At 49.9% G+C, this 19592-nt stretch overlaps 2 protein-coding genes across 2 annotated transcripts in view; one reads left to right on the top strand and one right to left on the bottom strand.

Moving 5' to 3' along the window:
• TARBP1 (tRNA guanosine 2 -O-methyltransferase TARBP1) overlaps positions 1-3300 on the top strand; it is a gene marked incomplete at its 5' end in the record, with an annotated part of 59844 nt that extends 56544 nt beyond the window's left edge. The window contains one exon of the mRNA XM_081124221.1: positions 2507-3300. The remainder of the gene's footprint in view (positions 1-2506) is intronic.
• Positions 21-8708, bottom strand: COA6 (cytochrome c oxidase assembly factor 6). Its single transcript, XM_081124222.1, has 3 exons — positions 8435-8708; positions 7839-7996; positions 21-307 (listed from the first exon to the last, which is right to left on the bottom strand). Exons 2-3 carry the CDS (start codon positions 7980-7982, stop codon positions 212-214), a joined length of 240 nt encoding a protein of 79 aa, XP_080980348.1. The 5' UTR covers positions 7983-7996; positions 8435-8708; the 3' UTR covers positions 21-211.
• Positions 8709-19592: the final 10884 nt, after the last annotated feature.

The following is a 19592-nucleotide window of genomic DNA, read 5'->3' as shown; positions in this document are numbered from 1 at the left end:
TTTACTAAATTAAAACTGAGCATATTTCATACCATTTTATTTCAATTCTTCATTGTCTGATTGAGGGACTCTCCTGTTACTTGATCATTTTAATTACGTTATATATATATTGTTTACCATGACTCAAACTACTATTGTCCCATAGTCAGTGGAGCACTTTTGAATGTCCAAAAAGAATAGTTTCCACCTTTCTGAAAAAGTCAGGAACAGCCTACGACTGTGCAGTTGTTTTTGAAGGCTGGAACTGTCCTGCTTCAAATTTTTCTTTAAATTTTAAGTAGTCTCTTCTTTTATCAAAATATTTTATCTGTTGAGAAAAAAAGAATTTGAAAAAAGGGCAAGTTATGCAGCTTAGTTTAAATAAAAGCACAGATTTAAATGTAGCAAATTATTCATTATAAATTGTATAAGTGACCTGAGTTATTGATATACTAGAACCATTTCACACCAGTGCATTTGATGTATAAAAGTCTTGGAAAAGGGCGTAGACCATTAAGTCATAAACCTTCTTAAGAAATGTAATCTAAATCAAACAACTTTTCAAAATTTATGGATGCAGCAACAGCAGTCCTAAGAGAGAAGTTCATAGCTATACTGGCCCACCTCAAGAAACAAGAAAAATCCTAAACAATCTAAGATTACAACTAAAGGAATCAGAAAAAGAGCAAAACCCAAAGTAAACAGAAAGATGGAAATAAGATCAGAGCAGAAACAAAAAGATCAATGAATCTAAAAGCTAGTTCTTTGAAAAAAAATTGACGTTTAGCCAAACTCATCAAGAAAAAACGAAAGCGGCCAAATTAAATAAAATCATAAATGAAAGAATTTACAACCGACACCACAGAAATATAAAACATCATTAAAGAATACTACAGCCTGGCCAGGTGTGGCTCAGCAGTTGAGCATTCACCTAGGATCCAGGAGGTCAGGGTTTGATTCCTAGTCAGGACACATGCCTGGGTTTTGGGCTCGATCCCCAGTTGGGGGCCTTCAGGAGGCAGCCGATCAATGACTCTCTCATTGTTGATGTTTCTGTCTCTCTCTCAAATCAGTAAAGATATATTTAAAAAAGAAAATAAAATCAGGCAGCATTAGTCCTCCCACTTAAAAAATACTACAATCACATGCCAACAAATTCAATTTTTCTGGAAGCATGTAACCCTCCAAGACCGAACCAGGAAAAAAAATAAGAAATCTGAACAGACTTATTGCTAGTAATGAAACTGAAGCAATAATTTAAAAAACTCCCAACAAACAAAAATCTGGGACCAGACGACTTCACAGGTGAATTCTACCAAACATTTAAGGAAGAATTAACACCTATCCTTAACTATTTAAAAAAAAAAATCAAAGAGGAAGGAACACTTCCTAATTCATCCTATGAATCCAGCATTACTGTGATACAAACACCAGAAAAAAGACATTACCCCCCCCCAAAAGAAAAGAAAATTAAAGGCCAATATCCTTGATGCAAAAATTCTCAACAAAGTATTAACTGGATTCAACAATACAAAACTTTTTTTGGAGAAAAAAATAATATAGTTATATAATCTTAAAGAAAGCTTAGTGGCAAAAAGTAATAAAATTAAAGGTAACTAAATTCTCTACATTAAAAAATGGTCATTTTTCCATAGACAGATATACAGATGGCCAGCAATTACATGAAAAGGTACTCAACATCACATCAGGGAGATGCAAATCAAAGCCACAATGAGACATCACCTCGCACAGCTGTCATCAGTAAATCCACAAGCAAGTAGTGTTGGCAAAGATGTGAAGGAAAGGGAACCCTCATGCACTGTTGGTGGGACTGGAAACTGGTGTAACCACTGTGGAAAACAGTATGGAGGTTCCTTAAGAAAATTAAAAATAGAACTACCAAATGACCCAGCAACTCCACTTCTGGGTATTTATCCAAAGAAAAAAACACTAACTCGGAGAGACAGATGCACCCCTATGTTAATGGCAGCATTATGTATAATAGCTGAGATGGGGAAGCAGCCTCGGTGTCCATCAATAAACTGCTGGGTAAAGACGGTGAGTACATGTACACAATGGAATACTACTCAGCAACAAGAATGAATGAAATCTTGCCATTTGCAACACGGATGGACCGAGGGTATTATGCTCAGTGAAATAAGTCAGACAGAGAAAAATACTGTTTGATTTCACTTATATGGGGAATCTAAAAAACCAAAACAGATGCATAAGCAAAGCAAAACAAACAGGCCCACAGACACACAGAACAAGCTGATGGTTAACAGAAGGGAGGAAGTAGGGGGGATGAGTGAATTAAAAAAAAGAATGTGAAGTATCTTAAAGCCCCACACCCTAAAGCAGCACAATCCCAGAGGTGGGAAACCAAGGCCAACCACAGGACCGTCAGTGCCTGTATCTGAGCTCCTTTGCAGACAAGGCAAAGGCAGAATGTCACTTGTTTTACTGTCAGAATAGAAAACACTTTTGTTGTAAACTTTTCTTAGGATTGAATTCTTACATATTTCAGTGGCACCTGAGGAAGTGAAACATAGCTGAGACTGAGTGTAAGACCCTGCCAGCCCTGTCTCAAGCTAGGATGAGACACAAATAAAGCTGCTTCGACTTGAATGTTTCTCCCAGGACACAGAACAGCCATGGGGTTTTCTAAGAGACTGCTTTGAGTGACGACTTTTTTTTTTTTTGAAATCTTCATTGATTTCAGAGAGAGACAGAAACATCAATGATGAGAGAGTGTCACTGATCAGCTGCCTCCTACAGGCCCCCTGACTACGGATCGAGCCCACAACCCGGGCACATGCCCTGACCGGGAATAGAACCACCATCTCCTGGATCCCAGGTTCAACCCCTGAGCCACACCAGCTGGGCGATGACTGCTTTCTTATTCACCAAGATCTTGCTCTCTGACATCACAGACTAGCAGGAATTTGCTTCTTGAGTATGCACAACTGAGAAAGACTCACTCTGCCCGGAGGACCTAAGGCTCTAACTTGGAGCAGCCTTGATGTCTAACCAGGTGCAGGGCTTCAGCTGAAGGTTTCTGAACACGACATACAGCTTTTATCTGGGAACAGGACCCCAGGTCCACTTCTCAACCTCGAGCTGACGATGACCTATTTGTACTCAGCCCTGTTTTGCTCTAAGCCTATTAAAGCACCCCTTTGTTTCAATTTCACCTAAACCCCACCCTTTCCCCAAATCCTGATTGGCCTTCCCTCTGGTTGGTGAGATGCCCACAGCTCCTCTGGTGTGTGGTCAGTCTCCCTGGTTACAGCATGTTAATAAATCTGACTGGCAGACTACAGACTTCTGGTGGTCTCCGGCTGGCCAAGCTGGGCGGCTGTTATATACAAGGGATACCACAGGAGGAGTGGACAATGTCCTTAACACTTTTTGTGGCAAATCAATAGATCTTTGCATTTCCTGTCCTGTCTCCAATAGCCTAATAGACAATCCCATTTAGAGGTTCCATCATTTCAGTCACAGCTTGTCCAGAACTTGGCTTCTCTCCACATGTGCTTCTCCTCCAGTGGCCATCTCAGTGCTGTGCCACTTTCCGCCCAGACACTCAGATGTCTTTCCCCTCCTGGTCTCCACAGGCAGGCCCTCATCTCACTGGGGTGGTTTTAACAGCTCTCGACCTGCTTTCTCCACGTTCCTCGATCCATCGGTCACACTGCTGCCAAGTACAATCTTTCTGAAACCTACATCTGATCTTGTCACTTGCGTTTAAAGATCTTTCAAGGGAGCCCCATGGCCTTCAAGGTTAACATCCAAACCCCTCGTAAGACAAGCCCTCTCATGGCATAATCTCTGCCCACCTGCCCATCCTCTGTACCACCAGCCCCCGCACCCAGCTACCCCATCTCCAGAATGGCTTTTCTCTTGCATTTGCCTCCTTGGCATGTACCACACTCTCAGCTTGAAAAGCCCACTCCTCAGCCTTCACTTCCTTCAATTAGTTGAGGGCCCCCAACACATGTCACCTTCTCTGAAAGGCTAATGAATCAGCAAGCATTTCCTGAGAGGCACTGGGTACAGATAGTGAGAGTGGCCTCTAACCCACTAATCCAGATGCACGGCAGTAGTGTCAAAATTTGGAATTTGAGACTTTTTAAAGTTTTACAGGAAAAATATCTGAAATTGACACTGGGACCCGATATCCTGGAGGTGTGGTTGCTCTACTTGTGGAGGATGCTGTTGGATGTGCTAGAAGGGCCTGATCCCTGCTCCTTCCTGAGCTATGAACAGGAGACTGACTAAGACCATGTACAGGGAGTGGAGTGATATGAAAGGGACCAGCAAAGTGCCTCGTTTCTGTGACAAAACTTGCCTATTAGCTGTTTGACATACTATGTAACGAATTTGTGTTTTTAGTGTCTTATGACAGAATGATTCACTGTAAATCTTTGGCTGTGACTTCCGTTAAGTCAAAGAACACAAATTTTGGAATCAGAGACATACATTCAAATCCCCTCTACAACTTTATGGGTTGGCTGACCTTGAACAAATGATTTCACCTTTCTGACCTTCGCTCAAGACCTCACAAGGCTGAAGACAGTATCTCACACAGAATGCACTCCACCGATACTTCCTTTCTCCCCTCCCGCCCACCTCCCCACCTCCTCACGCAGCTGTCTTCATTCTATGGCTACTGGGTAAGACTGCAACAGGTCACACCTGAGCAGAGAGTGCAGTGAAAGGGAGCAAAAGACCAAGGAGCAGGCTGAGGAGAACCAGTTGTGGACTCGAACGAGCAGTGCTGTGGAGGAGCCGGTGTTAAGTGCCAGTGGCTGTGGCTGTCAGTGCTACAGAGTCCACGAGAACACTGCCCTGCTCCCCACCTCCCTTCCTGTTGGCCCTTCTATAGCTCATTCTTCAACAGTCTCAGCTTGGGTTCATTCGGGACCCACATGGTTAATCCTGCCAATGCCCTGGCCTCTCGGCTCCTTGACCTCTTCAATGGTCTTGTCCTCCCATCTTCTTGACTCCCAGGATCGAAGCCTAGACCTTGTCCTTACCAACAAATACAGCCCTTCCACAGTCCCAAGTCCTGATCTATCCTCGGACCATTGCCTCCTCATGTTCCCTCTAGCACCCTGATGTCAACACCCCACTGATCCCAACTGTCACCCCTTTTATTTCCTCACTGGTCTCCTTTCTCCCAACTCAAGGCTCTCCAATGGCTTCCCATGTCATCCAGACTAAGAGCCACCGTCCACGTCCTCCCAGCACCTCTCGGACCCTAACTTCTGCTATTCTCTCTTTGCTGTTCCTTAAACACACTGCAGGGCTGTTGTGTGTTCCTGTGCGACCCTCCTGAGAACACTCCTTCAGCAACACACAAGGTGAAGGCCGACACCCTGCTCTCTGGGACTGCCTGTGTTGATGCTGATGTCTCTCACTGAGGTTGGGAGCATGGGAGGACACGCCTGCTGGGGAGGGTTGAGTCTTGTCTATGCAGAGGCTGGTCCTTGTGAACATCCACCCAGAAAGCTCCATAGGTGCTTGTGGAGGTGGAGACAGGGCTGGGCTGGGATGCAGATCTGGGCATCAACCTGTAAGTGGTACTTCAGGCCCTGACTGTAGCCAGGAGTGGCTGGGGATGGGGTAGCACAGAAGGGTGTCTAAAGACTGCTGGCATTTACCAGACACACAGGAAAGCACTCCAAGAAGCAGTGGCTGCTTGAGACGGAGGAATACTAGGGAGTGAACTGTGACAGGACCCAGGAGACAGGGCTTCTGTGTTTAAACAGACTTGAATTAAGACTGCATTTCTGGAACAACACGAGACTGAGCTGGCTGTTTTCATGGGCCCTTTTCTTGCATGACAGGCACAGGAAGAAGCATGTGGGTCAGGACTCAACCTGTGAGCTCAGATCCAGGCTCTGCACTTACATGTGCCTTCATTTCAATGTGCCTGTGTCCTTGTCTACACAATTGGGTACTGTGAGGAATACATGAGGTAGATGAGAGGTTTGAAGTGCGCAGAGCTCGTACTCAGGAAGTGTTAGCTGTGACTAGGGCGCAGTGACAAGAGAGAGGGAGGCCTCCTGAGGGGCTCTCAGCCTGAGCATGAGCATGAGCGGAAGAGACACACCATAAAGAAGCAACTGGCTGGCTGTAAAAACCTTTTATGATGCAGAGAACAGAAGCTGCCCTGAAAATAGGGGAGAGGGAGGGTCAATAGGTACTGGATTGGAGAAAAAGCAGTGGGGATCAGGGGACAGCAGTGTGACTGACCAAAGGGGCTAAGACAATGACTCCCAACTGAGCTCCACCAGAATCACTTGGGGAGCCAGAGCGCTTTTGAAAGAAGTCTGGATTCCATTTCCAGAAATTCAGTAGATTGGAGGTGAGGACTGGGACATAGCTATTTTTTAAAAAAATCACCTGATTCTGATATGCAGCCTCAGTGGGTAATTATCGTGATGCTGTCAAAAGACCGGTCTCACAATAACAAGGGTCTCCTGAGAAAATGTGGGGGTGGGGTGAGGGTGGGACCTGCCCACATGCTGGCCACGACTTACTCTGAGGGCTGGCTCTTCACCTCCATCACTCCCACCCCCATCTGCAGAGACCCAGGTCCTTCCCTGTCCTCAGTCCCATCTTGTTCTCAGTGACCACGGCTAGAGAGCAGAGTGAGAAGGGGACAGCGTGGGCAGTGATGGTACCGAGTCTAAAAGGAATCAGGTTTGATGTCAGCCCAAACTCCCATAATTTTTTAACTACTTCTTAAGCCAAGAGTCACTCTCAATGAATCTAAGGGGAATAATCAGAGATGTAGAACTATTTTCCCCCTAAATCATTATCTAATCCAATCATCAAGACCCACACTTAGCAGTTTTCAGTTCATATGCCAAGTCAGACATCTGACCTTCATAGTAATCCCATGAGACAAGTTGCATCATGCTGGTTTTACAGGTGAAGAGGTCACCTAATGCACTTTCTGTTCACTGAGCTCATTCCCCGCCTAGCCCTCCGACATCACCCCACCCTCCATCACACCTTGCTAGTGGTCTCCTTCAAGTCTCCTCTAAAAAAGCTGAGGTGTGAGAAGGTGAAGACGCTAAAGCCACCTCACCTCTAAAGTGATCTGTTCTCAAGCTACCTGGGAGACTCTGGAGCAGCATGATGCTGTGAGAACGCAGACAAATCAGGTTCAAATCCTGCCCACCTGCTGGGCCTTACAGCGCTGCCACTGTGACCAATACTGAGCACGTGGCCTGGATGTTCTGAGCTCCAGCTGCTCCCCAGGAGCACTCATCTTAAAGGGTACTGACTGACGAAGAAGTGTCATAACACAGGGTGGCTTACGAATAAGCTCAATGTGTAGGTTCCCTTTTCCAGCCCCTGCCATACTAAGCACCCACCATACAGAGCAGGAACACCTGTCAGGGAGGCGTCTGGGGCAAGCTGGTGGCAGAAGCTGCCGTTATCAGCATTTTCTTTTACTTTCTAAGCTCCTCACTGTATTTTGGGTACATGACTGTGATGTGCGGCAGGCAACTGAGAATACTTTGTGAGAGTAGCTCTGGGCCAACGAATTTGCCCAAGATTAAATACTGTCCCTTTGGAAGCTCCTGGAGAAAGAAGTCTACCAACTCAGTGGGCTGGGTTTTTTGGCTTTGTTCATGTGTTTTGTGTCTCAATGAGCCTTAAAGTGTCACGTGACACTGTCCGAGGGGCGGCCTGATAACAGCACAGGCCCCAGCCTGCCTGCCGGACCGGGTTTCCCGCCGCGTGAACGTGCCTAAGGCCGCCTCGCTTCACCGCCTACCGCTCGCCCCGCACCCTCCCCGCTTTACCAGCAAACAGAAACGCGCGCAGGTGTGGCTTACCCACTGCTGCGGGCAGCTTGTTTCAAACGAGCGTCTTAACTTCTTGCACCGAGAAGCGTCCTCCATGTTCTCGTCCAAACACTTCCAGTACTCGTCCCGGGCTCCCCAGCAGACCTGCCTTTCTTTCATGGACGGGGCCGCCATCCTCGCGGCCCCAGCTGTCGGCCAAAGCAACACCCGACGTGAGCCAGGAGCGGGCGCGGGAGCAGCGCCGCGCCCGCAGCCCGGCCTCCCAGCGGCGCCTCGGGGTTTCCACGGAGCGGCCCCGGGCAGCGGGCTCCGGAAGCTCCCGCCCGCGGCCCGAGCGCGCCCCCCGCGGGGCCGGGCCGGGGGCCCGAGCCAGCGCCGCGACCCCCTCGTCGCGGTCACTGAGGGTCGCTCCCTTGTCGCTCCTCTCGAGCCAGTTTCCCCATCGACAAAACGGGGCAGCGGCGCCCTTCCCCGGGCGCTGTCCGCGCCAGCCCGCCGTCCAAACCAGCGCGCGCGGCGCGAGTAGCGAGCAGGACGCGCGCCCGCCCCGTCGCGCCGACGAGGAACCGCGGGCGCCGAGGGCCGGCGGCCTCCCAGGTCCGCCCCGCGGCCCGCCGCACACTCACCTCTCCGCGCCCGGAGCCGGACCTCTGCGCCACCGACCGAGGAAGGCTCGCGCCGCGCCGCACCGGGAGGGGAACGCGGGCCGAGTCCGGGCGCCGCAGGGGGTCCCGCCGCCCGCGGGCTGGGGCCAGGCGCCTAGACTCACCTCAGGCGGCCCCCGGTTCACCTGGCGGGGCCGCGGACCCTCACTGACCCCCACGGGCTGCCGTGGACGCGGCAGGGGCGGGACTTCCGGCTCCGCGCTTCCACCTGCGCGGGACTTCCGCCCTGCCGGGCGAGGGAGGCGGGGCCTGGGGCGGCGAGCGGCCCGGGAGTCACGTGTCTGGCCCCGCCCCCCGCGCCTCGCCCCGCGCCCCGAGGTTTCCGCGCGCCCCGGCCGGGCGGCTTCGGGAGGGAGCGGCGGCGGGCTCACCTCCTAAAACTAAAGAAGGAAAGAGTCGCGACACGGCCCCGGGAAGAGCAGGGTGACGGCTGACGAAGGGCGAGTGAGGACCTGAGCCGAGGCCCCGGGCGCCGAGCCCGCCCGGTCGAGGTTTCTTCCCGGCCGGCTTCTCGACGTCGTCGCCCCACCGGGCCCGCGGCTGTCCCGCGGCGGGGAGGGGCCTGGCGGCCGGTCCGGGGGCGTCGGCGGGAGCCCGGGGGGGGGGCAGCGCTGGGGGCTGGGCCCGCGCGGGAAATAAATACTGTTTTCGTCTGCTTGTGGCTTTTTACTCCCCGAACGCCCAGGTATCTGAAAAAGGAACGGAAGGAGCTGCGCGGGGCGCTGAAAGGCTGCCGGTTTTAGCACGTGAAAGACCCTTTATTTAAAACGCTGGTTCGAGGCTGCGGGCCCGCCCCGCGCACGCGCCGCGCCGCGCCCGGGGCTGCGCCGGGTCCTCTCGGGGCTCAGCGCGGCCGCGTTTCAGGGGTTATGAAGAGCTGAGCACCTCCGAAGGTGGCCCCCCCATGGGGAAGTACTTGTTTCTCTGATAGCTGGTGACTAGGTGGACGCTTTGCCTCCACCACAGCCCCTCCACCCCCGCCTTGAAAGGTTAGCCCCGCGGGAGTGGAGCAGGCTAAGTACCCATCTCGGAGGGGCGAATAAAGAAGAATTAAACGTATTAAATGGGGATGGGGATGGCCGAAGGGAAGGGCTACACAGCCCTGAGCCCAGGGGCACTGGGCCCCTGATGGCAGACCCGGGACAGTGAGACAGAGCATGGGAGCAGCGGCAGGAGAGCCCAGGCTGGGCTGCTCTGGCTCAGAGAAGTCAAGGGGGCGAGCCCAGGACAAGCTGCTGCTGCCCATTGCTCCCCTGTTGCAGGTCTCGGAGGGTCTCGGAGGGATGGAGATGGCATGGCGCTGGCATGTTCCCCCAGGGGGACTCCCTGGGGAGCGGGGGAGAGAGCTGGTGCCTTGTCCTGAGCCTATTTATCTCTTGCAGGTGGAAATCTGAAGGGAGGTCTCGGGGGAGGGCCTCAATAGAACATTCATCAGCTGTCAGGTGCCCTCTTTCAGGGTCCTGGTCTCCGCCGACTGGGTGGTGCCAGGGCAGGGTTATTAGTGTATCTGGTCTTGAGTCAGCCATGGTGCCACTTGTCCGGTTTCCCTGCTTATCTGGGCCTGGAGCTGAACTACCACCTAGGCCTAGGTCTAAACCTCGGGGTCTAGCTGCATGACCGGCGGTATGCTGGGGAAGATAGGTTACCCTGAGGACAAAGTTCTTGTTTTACCAGTTCCACCCCTTGCGAGGTGCGTTTCTGTACCTGGCCCACCTAACACATTTCTTTTACACTATGTCTTCCAAGGGCAGTTTGAAGAGAGTATCTTTTACGTATGACTGATGAGATAGACAAAGGATGCAACGAAAGAGTCTTAGAGGACTTCTGAGTTAAAAAATATATTTTTAATATTAAATTTTAAGTTTATATGTATTTAATGATAAATATATAAAGAGAAACTTGGCAGAATTACAAAGAAAAAACATATGATCATATTGGGTGATTTTAACAAACCTTTCTCAGTGGTGGTTAAGCAAAAGAAAAATCAGTAGAGATACAGAAAGTTTGAATTACACGATTTACAAACTTGACCCAATAAATATACACAGAAAAACAACCAAAATCAGAATGTACATCTTTTTTGAAATAAACACGACATTACCCCAACTAACCACACACTTAGCTGTAAAGCAACTCTCAACAAATTTTAAAGATGAAAATCATTCAGCACATTTTTTTTTACCACAATGCAGTTAAGCAAAAATCAATAAAGAACTACAATAACAAGTCCATATAACCTGTAGTCGAAGAAAGAGTTGTCATGGTAGCAAGAAAATATTTTGGGCTGAACAATAAAATACAATAGAGATACCTGTGAAACGAAGTAAAGCGATACGTAGAGGGAAATTTATAGCCCTAAGTAAGTACATTATAAAAGACTGAAAGGCCTTTAGCTAACATATCCCTTTTCAAGATGTTAGGAAAAGGAGAGCACATTGAAGAAAGGAGGGAAATAATGTAGAGAGCAGGAGCGGATAAATGGGAAACCAAGTCAGAGCCTGTGCTTGCTCGGGGAGCCAGCTGTGCACACCTCGTCCCAGTCCAATCCCTGGTCAGTGACATCAAGTAGGTAGTTGAAACTGCCCGGGGTGGGGGGATTCACCCCATGGAAATCAGCAGCTAGCTACTCTTCTGTTGTATTACGTTCAGAGCCAGCTCCCTGCCACACCACTGCATGTAACAGATCCACAAAATCCCAAAGTTGATTTTTTGGGGGAAGAGACCAATAAAGTTTACACATATCTGGTAGTATTGAGCAATAAAAGGAGAAATGTTAACAACCTATATCAGTAATGAAAACTATCCTTTAGAAATCAAAAAAGAACATCTTATAAACAATTTAATGTAGATAAAATACAGATGACTAAAAATTTCAAGAAAAACAAAACTAGCTGACTTGAGAGTAGAAAATATGAATAGTCCTAAAAGATTAAGTAGTTTGAATTAGTAGAAAAGAATTTTCATACACGAATTCCAGGTCTGTGACTCCACCAGTAAGTTACTGTAACTTTGAAATAATTCCATTCTTACTGTATGAGGCAACCATAACTTTTGTACTAATTACAAAATCCCCAAACCTCTGAAACACCAAACTCTTTGGGATTCATTTGGCAAAAAATGTGACTTAGTGACATGTTGGTCCAGGGATTTCATATAAATACATGGACCTGTATGGAATGTTTTTTATGACTTTGGGGTTGAGAAGAATTTTTTTTCCCATAAAGGAGAATATCAATAAATTCGATTACCTTAAAATTAAGTGGAAAGGACAAAACCACAATGTGGGTGACGTTTTCAAAACATATAATGAAGAATTAGTACCCAAAATATATAAAGAATACCTGCAAAGCAATAAGAAACAGACCGCCTAATTTTAAAAACAGGCAAAGCGCAGCCCTAGCCAGTTTGGCTCAGTGGTTAGAGCATCTGCCCACAGACTGAAGGGTCCTGGGTTTGATTCTGGCCAAGGGCACGTACCTGGGTTGCAGGCTCAATCCCCAGCCCGGGTCTGGGCACATACAGGAGGCAACCAATCAATGTGTCTCTCTCTCATCGATGTTTCTCTCTCTCTCCCTTCCACCCTCTCTGAAAAGCAATGGGAAAAATATCCTCAGGTGAGAATTAAAAAAAAAAAAAATAGGCAAAAGGCTTAAATAGGCACAGGACCAAAGAAGAAATACAAATGACCAACATAAAAATATGCATGTCCTTATCAGTAACCACAGAAAGGGACATAAAAATGACAATGCAATACTGTTAGGCACCCACCGGACCAAAGAACGAGTCCGACAGAAGCCAGCTTTACCAAGGATGGAGAAGGAGACCCTCATACAGGGACGGCCGTGTCACCTCGGAGAGCGGCGCGGCACCGAGCAGCCAGCTTGAGGAGCAGCGCCCACCGCGACTCCGCCGGCCTGCAGAATCTCTGGAACCTGCGCATCTTGATAGCAGCTCAAACCAGCACTCAACCCAAACATCGCGACAGTAGAAAGGACACAGGACGGTCCAGTCATACTGTGAAGTGACACAGCAGCACCAAGGAGCGAGTGACAGCCATTTTCAGAGACATGACAAACCTCAATACTGCGAGAAAGCAGGTCAACCAAAGAACACAGACCACGGGTTTCCACTGAGCGCAGGTTCAAGCACTGGCGAGACGCAACTATATTGTTCAGGATACGTACGCAAGTCGTGCAGCTAGTAAGAAAAGAAACGGACTGTGGACAGAAGGGGACTTCACAGGGGACTGCTGGGTGCTGACTGTTCTGTGATTGTTCTTGAAATAAACTGTACCAGTGTGTCGAATGCACTTTTCTGTACGATGATATATCACCGTTTTCAAATAAAGAAAGTAAAGTAATTGCTTGGCCTGAGAAAGCTCATCTGGAGTACAGAGAGGTAAAAATCATGGGGGTCACCAATTGAGAAACAGTGGTTCAGACAACAGAGGAAAAACTAGAAAAGAGAAATTTCGAGGTGTTAATAAGGACGAAAAACAACACAAGATAAGAATTGCAAAGGCCAAGTTCACCTAAAATCTTTTTTTTTTTAAATCCTCACCAGAGGATATTTTTCCCATTGCTTTTCAGAGAGTGGAAGGGAGAGAGAGAAAGAGAGAGAGAGAAACATCGACGTGAGAGAGACACATCGATTGGTTGCCTCCCACACGCACCCGGGTTGGGGCTGGGGACTGAGCCTACAGCTGAGGGACGTGCCCTTGACTGGACTTGAACCCTTCGGTCCACAGGCCGACGCTCTAACCGCTGAGCCAAACCAGCCAGGGCACCTTCTAAAATCTTGAAGACTATGGGCAAGTAAAAAGGCGGGTGCCATCAGATGACTTCACGTGCGCTGTTTTGGCACAGGGGGCGAATCTCCAGCCCGCGCTTGGAGGAGAGGGGCGGCGAGGGGACGGTGTGGAGAGGTGGGAGCTGAGCGGGCTGCCTGGCGCACCCAGGGGAAACTCCAGGTGGCGTCTCTAGTGGGAACCGAGCAGATCCCGCCCGCCGGTGGGCGGGCCAGACCCACTCAGGAGCACCGAAAACGTGCGTGTCGTTTCTCCGTGGCTGCCCACAGACTTTTATTTATAATCTGCACTGCTGTACGAAGCAGTCATCAGCCACCTACTCAGGGACGCAGGAGAAACAGGCCCTGACTTGGGTGCCGCTGCGAGGTGCTGCGCTCGCCTGGATCTCTGGCTGGCCGTCCCCCCATTTCCTGCGGCTGTGCTCCAAGGTGTGGTCTTTTTTCCTTTATCCCTTTGCGTTGCTCTGGGCGAGCGGCTCACTCCCCGCTTGTTACCACTTCTGTCGGAAACACTCGCAAGTCTGTTTGGTCCCCAAGAACCTGGGGGCCAGTTTCCTCTCCCCGAGTCCCCCGTGGGCAGCTCCACCCGTGCGTCCTCTCATCACCGCAGCACGTTGGAAGGGGCTCGGGTTCCCTCCCCAGAGCAGCTTCTCCTGAGCTGCTCCTTCGCATCAGTTCCAAGTCCTTGATCAGCCGGTGAGGAGCCTCTGGACCCATTGTCGCGCTCCTGCCCTCCCAGTACATGGCCCATTTATTTCATGGCCCAGAGCGCCCACGCAGGGCCGGGGGCCGGGCTGGCCTTGGGGCTCAGCCCCTGAGGAGCTTGGTCTAGTGGGGGCCGTAGGCCATCCACCCTCCAATAAAGAGCAATCAGAGCAATGATAGGGGCGTACACCACGCACAGTGGGAGCCCAGAGGAGCCAAGGAGGGGAACACAGACAGGACCAGAGGCAGCGAAGTGTCCTGGACAACAGTGTAGGTCTGGAGCCAGACTGGGCTGGAATCCTACCTCCCTGTGTGGCCTTGGGCAGCGACTGAACCTTTAATACACTGGTTTCCTGGACTGAAAGTGTGGATGATAGTAGTGTCTACCTTAGGTTTGTGGAAGTTAAATGAAATGATGTATGCAGAGCACTAGCACAGTGCCTGGCACACAGATTCCATCCATTCATCCATTCATTCAATAAATATTGAGGCCTTACTATGCGCCCAGCACTGTGTTAGGGGCTGGGAGACATCAGGGGACAACACGGATGAATCCTGCCTACTGGGAGGTAGTTGAGCCTCACTGAGCCCTTCCTGCTATTTTCATGTGATGATGTCACTGCATTCAGACTCACTTCTCCACCAAGCCTCATACCTAAGGCCTGTCACTTAAAGAACAGGTCATTTAGAAACCAAGTGGGAGGCCAACCACGGGAGATAAAACCCTACCAGGTCAACACGGCCTCTCCCCAGAGTCTCACACAAGCTAGTGCCTCCCATCTCCTATGAGAGACCTTAGGAGTTCAGGTCCTAGGTCTGCCATCTACTAGCTGCAGGACTTTTGGCAAGTCACTCACCTCTCTATACTTACTTGCTTGTCTGCAAGGAAATCTATCGCTCACGCTCTACCTCTGTGTGAATTAGCTTTTAAGGAACAGTCCTCAATGCATGTTAGACAAGCTCTCAGTGATCCCTGGACTTCCCGGAATAGGCCGCAGAGCTCTCGATTCTGAGAACTCTTCTATGAACCAGAAAGCATGTTCGGAAGGGGACCCGTCTTTCATCATGCTCTTAGTCTCACGGACTTAGGAGAAAGATCAGAGGGTGATAGCCTGGCTATGGACCCATTTACTTGCCTCATTGGTAAGAAATTGTGAGAAGTTTTATAACTTAACTCATCACACTTAATGCAAAAGTATAGCATAATTAGAAATCTCTTCTTTCTCTAAAATAAAGGTCAAAATACATTCATTTGGGAGTTGAAACTGTGGGGTAAGGAGGAAATGAGGCAGAGAATTAGCTGTTACAATTATTTGCATTCCAAAGGTTGTTTTCCTGCCAAAACTTCCATCACTATTAACAGATTTGAGCATAAAAGTCTAAGCATCACCAAGAAAGTTTCAGTTGGCAGTAACTATTTAGTATTTCTTAGACGATGCCCTTTCAAACCATTAACATTCAAGGGGTTTCTCTGATACAGACTCATGGGTTTCCATGGTAACCTATTTTATTACCTAGGCAACTAAGGGCTCATGCTCATGCTGGTATTGTTAGATTTTAAATTTTTCAGGAAATTCAGGTCCACTTAGATAAAAATCATGCTCTTGGCTAAGTTAAAACTCTATTTCACTATTCCCCCAAGCCAGATTTAAAAGTTCTCGTTTAGCCTCAAGAGACACAAAAATGAAGTTTCTAATTGAGTTTATGACTTCTATAACCCTTTAAATGAACAAGATGGATATGAAAGGAGTTACCATTGCCTGAAGGTTTTGTGAGGGTCTATTTGATAAATTTCTTACTTTCTTTGGAGTTTGGTTGAAAACCAAATAATAAAGCTGAGATTTGAGTGTGGGGCAGGGAAGATGCTGTTTCAAGGGATACATAGCACATGTGAATTGCATCACCTCCTAGGCTAGTGAAAGGTTTATATAGAGTGTGAACCATGTTCACTGACATAAGCAATAAAAAATGTCAGCTTCTGTTGTTGATAACTGTGGACCGGATGCTATTATTCATGGCTATTATGTGTTTGGAGAAACACGGCCCAAAGAATCTGAGCCGTCATCAACCCGAGCACTCCGGGTGTGACTAGGGCCAAGGCTTTCGTACATTTGGTAGTTAAAGAAGCATATTCGAGGTTGGGCATGGAACCTGCAGGGAACCTGGGGCTGGAGGAGATGGCTCACAGTTTCAGTGACAGACTCAAGATCTAAGGGATCTCGACAGACTGGGACGATGGGCTGGATAAACAAGATGACATTTAACCAATGTTACTGTCCGCTCAGTCCCTTCCAGTGGCCTTCTAATGCTGACCAATGACCGCCATGATGTCTCAGCGTGGCACTCAAGACCCCACGTGGGGACTTAGCCTGTTCTCTGCTTTTATCTCCTACCACCCCCTGAGATGCCCATCTCTCTACCTGAGCTGTGTGCTCTTCCCAGATCTTGTCCCTAACATCTGCCTCTCTTCCTGCCTTCCCATCGGTCTGAACTGCCCTGCAATCCACCTGTTTCTAAAACCCAGGCATCCTGTTAGGTCCAACTCAACAGGCCATTTCCTCTACGGAGTAGTTCCCAGTCCCCCGGGATCAAAACTGCATGAAGTCTGCCGCCGAGGGTCATCTGTCTCACAAGTGCCGGTGACCTTGATCAGTCCTTGTATTAATTTCTAAGTTTCTTTTTTAAAAAAATGTTTTGATTGATTTCAGAGAGAGGAAGGGAGAGAGAGAAACATCAATGATGAGAGAGAGTCATTGATCAGCTGCCTCCTGCACGCCCCCTATTGGGGATGGAGCCTGAAACCCCGGCACGTGCCCTGGCCTGAATCGAACCCTGACCTCCCGGCTCAGGGGTCGATGCTCAGTCACCGAGCGGCTTGCAGCGCGCACAGGTGACGCATCTCATTCTGCGTGGGCTGGTCCTTGAGCTCACGGAGCTGCTCCAAAGTGGGCTTACGGTGGAAGGGGCTTCACCTGGAGGGCGGTGCGTTGTCCACCTTGCTAATGGCAGCACTTTCCTCACCTGGACCCGGGGACATCTCTACGTTTTCTCACACCGACAGGGACTAAGCAGCTTGAGTCCCACATGTCTGGCCATGGCTGGGAAGGGGACACACTGGCCCAAAAGGAAAGGGCTCACCTTACCGTGAAAAATAAAAATGCTGGTGGCTGTGAGGGACATGCTGAGAGCCATGAACCAGGATGGGGGAAGTCTGCAAAAAGGGGGGCCTGAAACCTTGTGTCAGGCCAAGATAAAGGAGGGGACCACGGGGGGGGGGGCGGCCTGAGGCCTCCAGAGAGCAGCCCTGTCACGGAGGCTCAGAGGTGAGCTGCGGGCACATCTGAGTTTGCACAGCTTGTGTGTCCTGTGACCATTTGTTTTGCTTCGCCTCGGTATTTTTAAAAAAATTTATTTAGTTTTAAAAATTGAGATATAATTGACACATGCAACGTATTAGTTTCAGGTGTGCAACGTAATGACTCGATATTTGTATATATTGTGAAATTACCCCACTGGAAGTCTAGTTAATGTCCAGCACCACAGAGTTTCTTTTCCTTCTGATGAAAATTTTTAAGATTTACTCTTTTAGCAACTTTCACAGTGTTAACTGCAGTCACCATGCTGTGCATTACATCCCAGGATTATTTATTTCATAACTGGAAGTTTGTGCCTTCTGATCACCTTAACCTTTTAAAAGAAGTATTTCTTAGCCCTGGCTGGTGTGGCTCAGCGGTTGAGCATCGCCCTGGTCAGGGCACACGCCTGGGCTGTGGGCTCGATCCCCAGTGTGGGGTGTGCGGGAGGCCGATCGATGTTTCTCTCCCTCTCCCTCTCCCTCTCCCTCTTCCTCCCCCTCCCTCTCCCTTCACCTCTAAAATTATTTTAAAAGTATTTCTTAAAGTCTTTTGAAGAAGGAAAGAAAGCCCTCGGGTTCCAGTTCCTCGTATACCGAGCTTGGGAGTGGCCACCATCCCAACAGCAAGTTAAAGGCTGAGCAGACTGAAAGCAAACAGCTCTCCCAGGGTCTGTGCGACAGGTAGGAGGACACTGGGCGAACCACTGCCCCTGACGGGGGACAGACAGACACACACAGGAAACTCACCGGAGCAGACAGCCTCGCAGGTGGGAACCGCCCGGGAGCCAGGCGGGCAGGACCTGAAGTGTGACAATAGCTGGACGCTCGGCGCCCACGAGGCCGAGTTCAAAGCTCCAGGGCCCCGGCGCGGGGGCCTGGTACCGTGATTCACCTCCAGGAGGTGGGCCAGCTTCCCACAGCAAACACCTGGGGAAAAGCCCCCTCGGGCCTCCCGCACAGCAGGGAAAAGGAACCATTTTGAAAAACCGCAGAGCCCTGTGTCTTCCCCAGGCCGCCGCCCGGAGAAACTCGGTAACCAGGGCCCCACCCGTGGGGCGTTATCGAGCCGAACTCACCTGGAAGGAGACACGCAACTCCAGCCACGCTGGCATCCTCCCCCCCCAGACAGGAGAAGAACACCAAGACCCATTCGAAAGCCCACAGTCCAGGGCCAGGGCCACTGAGGGGGGGACCTGCTCCCAGGACTGCAGACCCCCCCCCCCCGACACCGCCCCTCACCACTGAAGGCTTGTTCACAGCAGCTCCTTTCATCCGTGCACGGTCTGCCTTTCAAGGAAATAAGCAGGAGGCATGTCAACATGCAAAGGGCAGTGTATTCCATTCTGTGTGCTATGTATCTGTCTTCTGTTTATATGTGTGCACATAGGCTTGTGCATAAACGAGGTGAATGACAGCGATACGCGTGCGTGGAAGGGTTGGGTTATCTTACTATAAGGTACTTGCACTGCGCGTAACGTGTACAGTTATTTGAAAGCGGTTGGATTAGTTGGAAATGTATATTGCAAACTGTAGGGTAACCACTAAAAAGTTAAAAAATAAGTATAACTGATATGCTAAGAAAGGAAAGAAAGTGGAATCACATAAAATGCTCAGTTAGAAACACAAAAGGCAGGAAAAGAGTGGAAGATAAAATAGCGGCCGGGCAGCCGCTCCGTGGAGAGGCCGCAGGCAGCTTCCCTGGAAGCCGAGCTCGCCGGCGGCCTGGTGCTGGGCCCAGGAGGATGCTCACCCCAGCCGGCGGCTCCGAGGAGCCCAGGGGCAGTCAGCAAAGCGCCGTCACCTCGGGCCAGCAGGCACTTGCTTGTCGCACACCACTGAGTGCGTGCGAGGTGGGTTTTTAATGCCACAGCACTGTGGCCACGGCTGACTACGAAGAACGCCTGCTGCCCACGTCCCACTCTCGGGGCGTGCTGGGTGACTTACTGGCTAGTCACTTAAGGGAAATCTGATGAAATCCATCGGTGGGCTCAGTGGGTGGCTCTCCCACAGACCGATTTTGAACTTCCGGAGGCCTTTCTGGAGGTGGTGTGTGGAGCCTCAGAAGAGGGACCCGTCAGGGTTTTCCAACGGCCACGGTGGTGAGCTCGGAGCTGCCACCTGCACCCAGAGCAGATCTAAGGACTCTCTTTCTACTCCCCACTCAGGGCACCCGGTGCCGACGCACTGAGAGGGAAGCCACTGGGTCACTGTAGTCGCAGCTGCGTCTTGTTGTTGAACAAGTATTGTTGCTGA

This window comes from Miniopterus schreibersii, assembly GCF_964146895.1.
Source record: "Miniopterus schreibersii genome assembly, chromosome: 21".
Taxonomy (NCBI): domain Eukaryota; kingdom Metazoa; phylum Chordata; class Mammalia; order Chiroptera; family Miniopteridae; genus Miniopterus; species Miniopterus schreibersii.
This window is presented reverse-complemented; position numbering and strand designations above follow the sequence as displayed.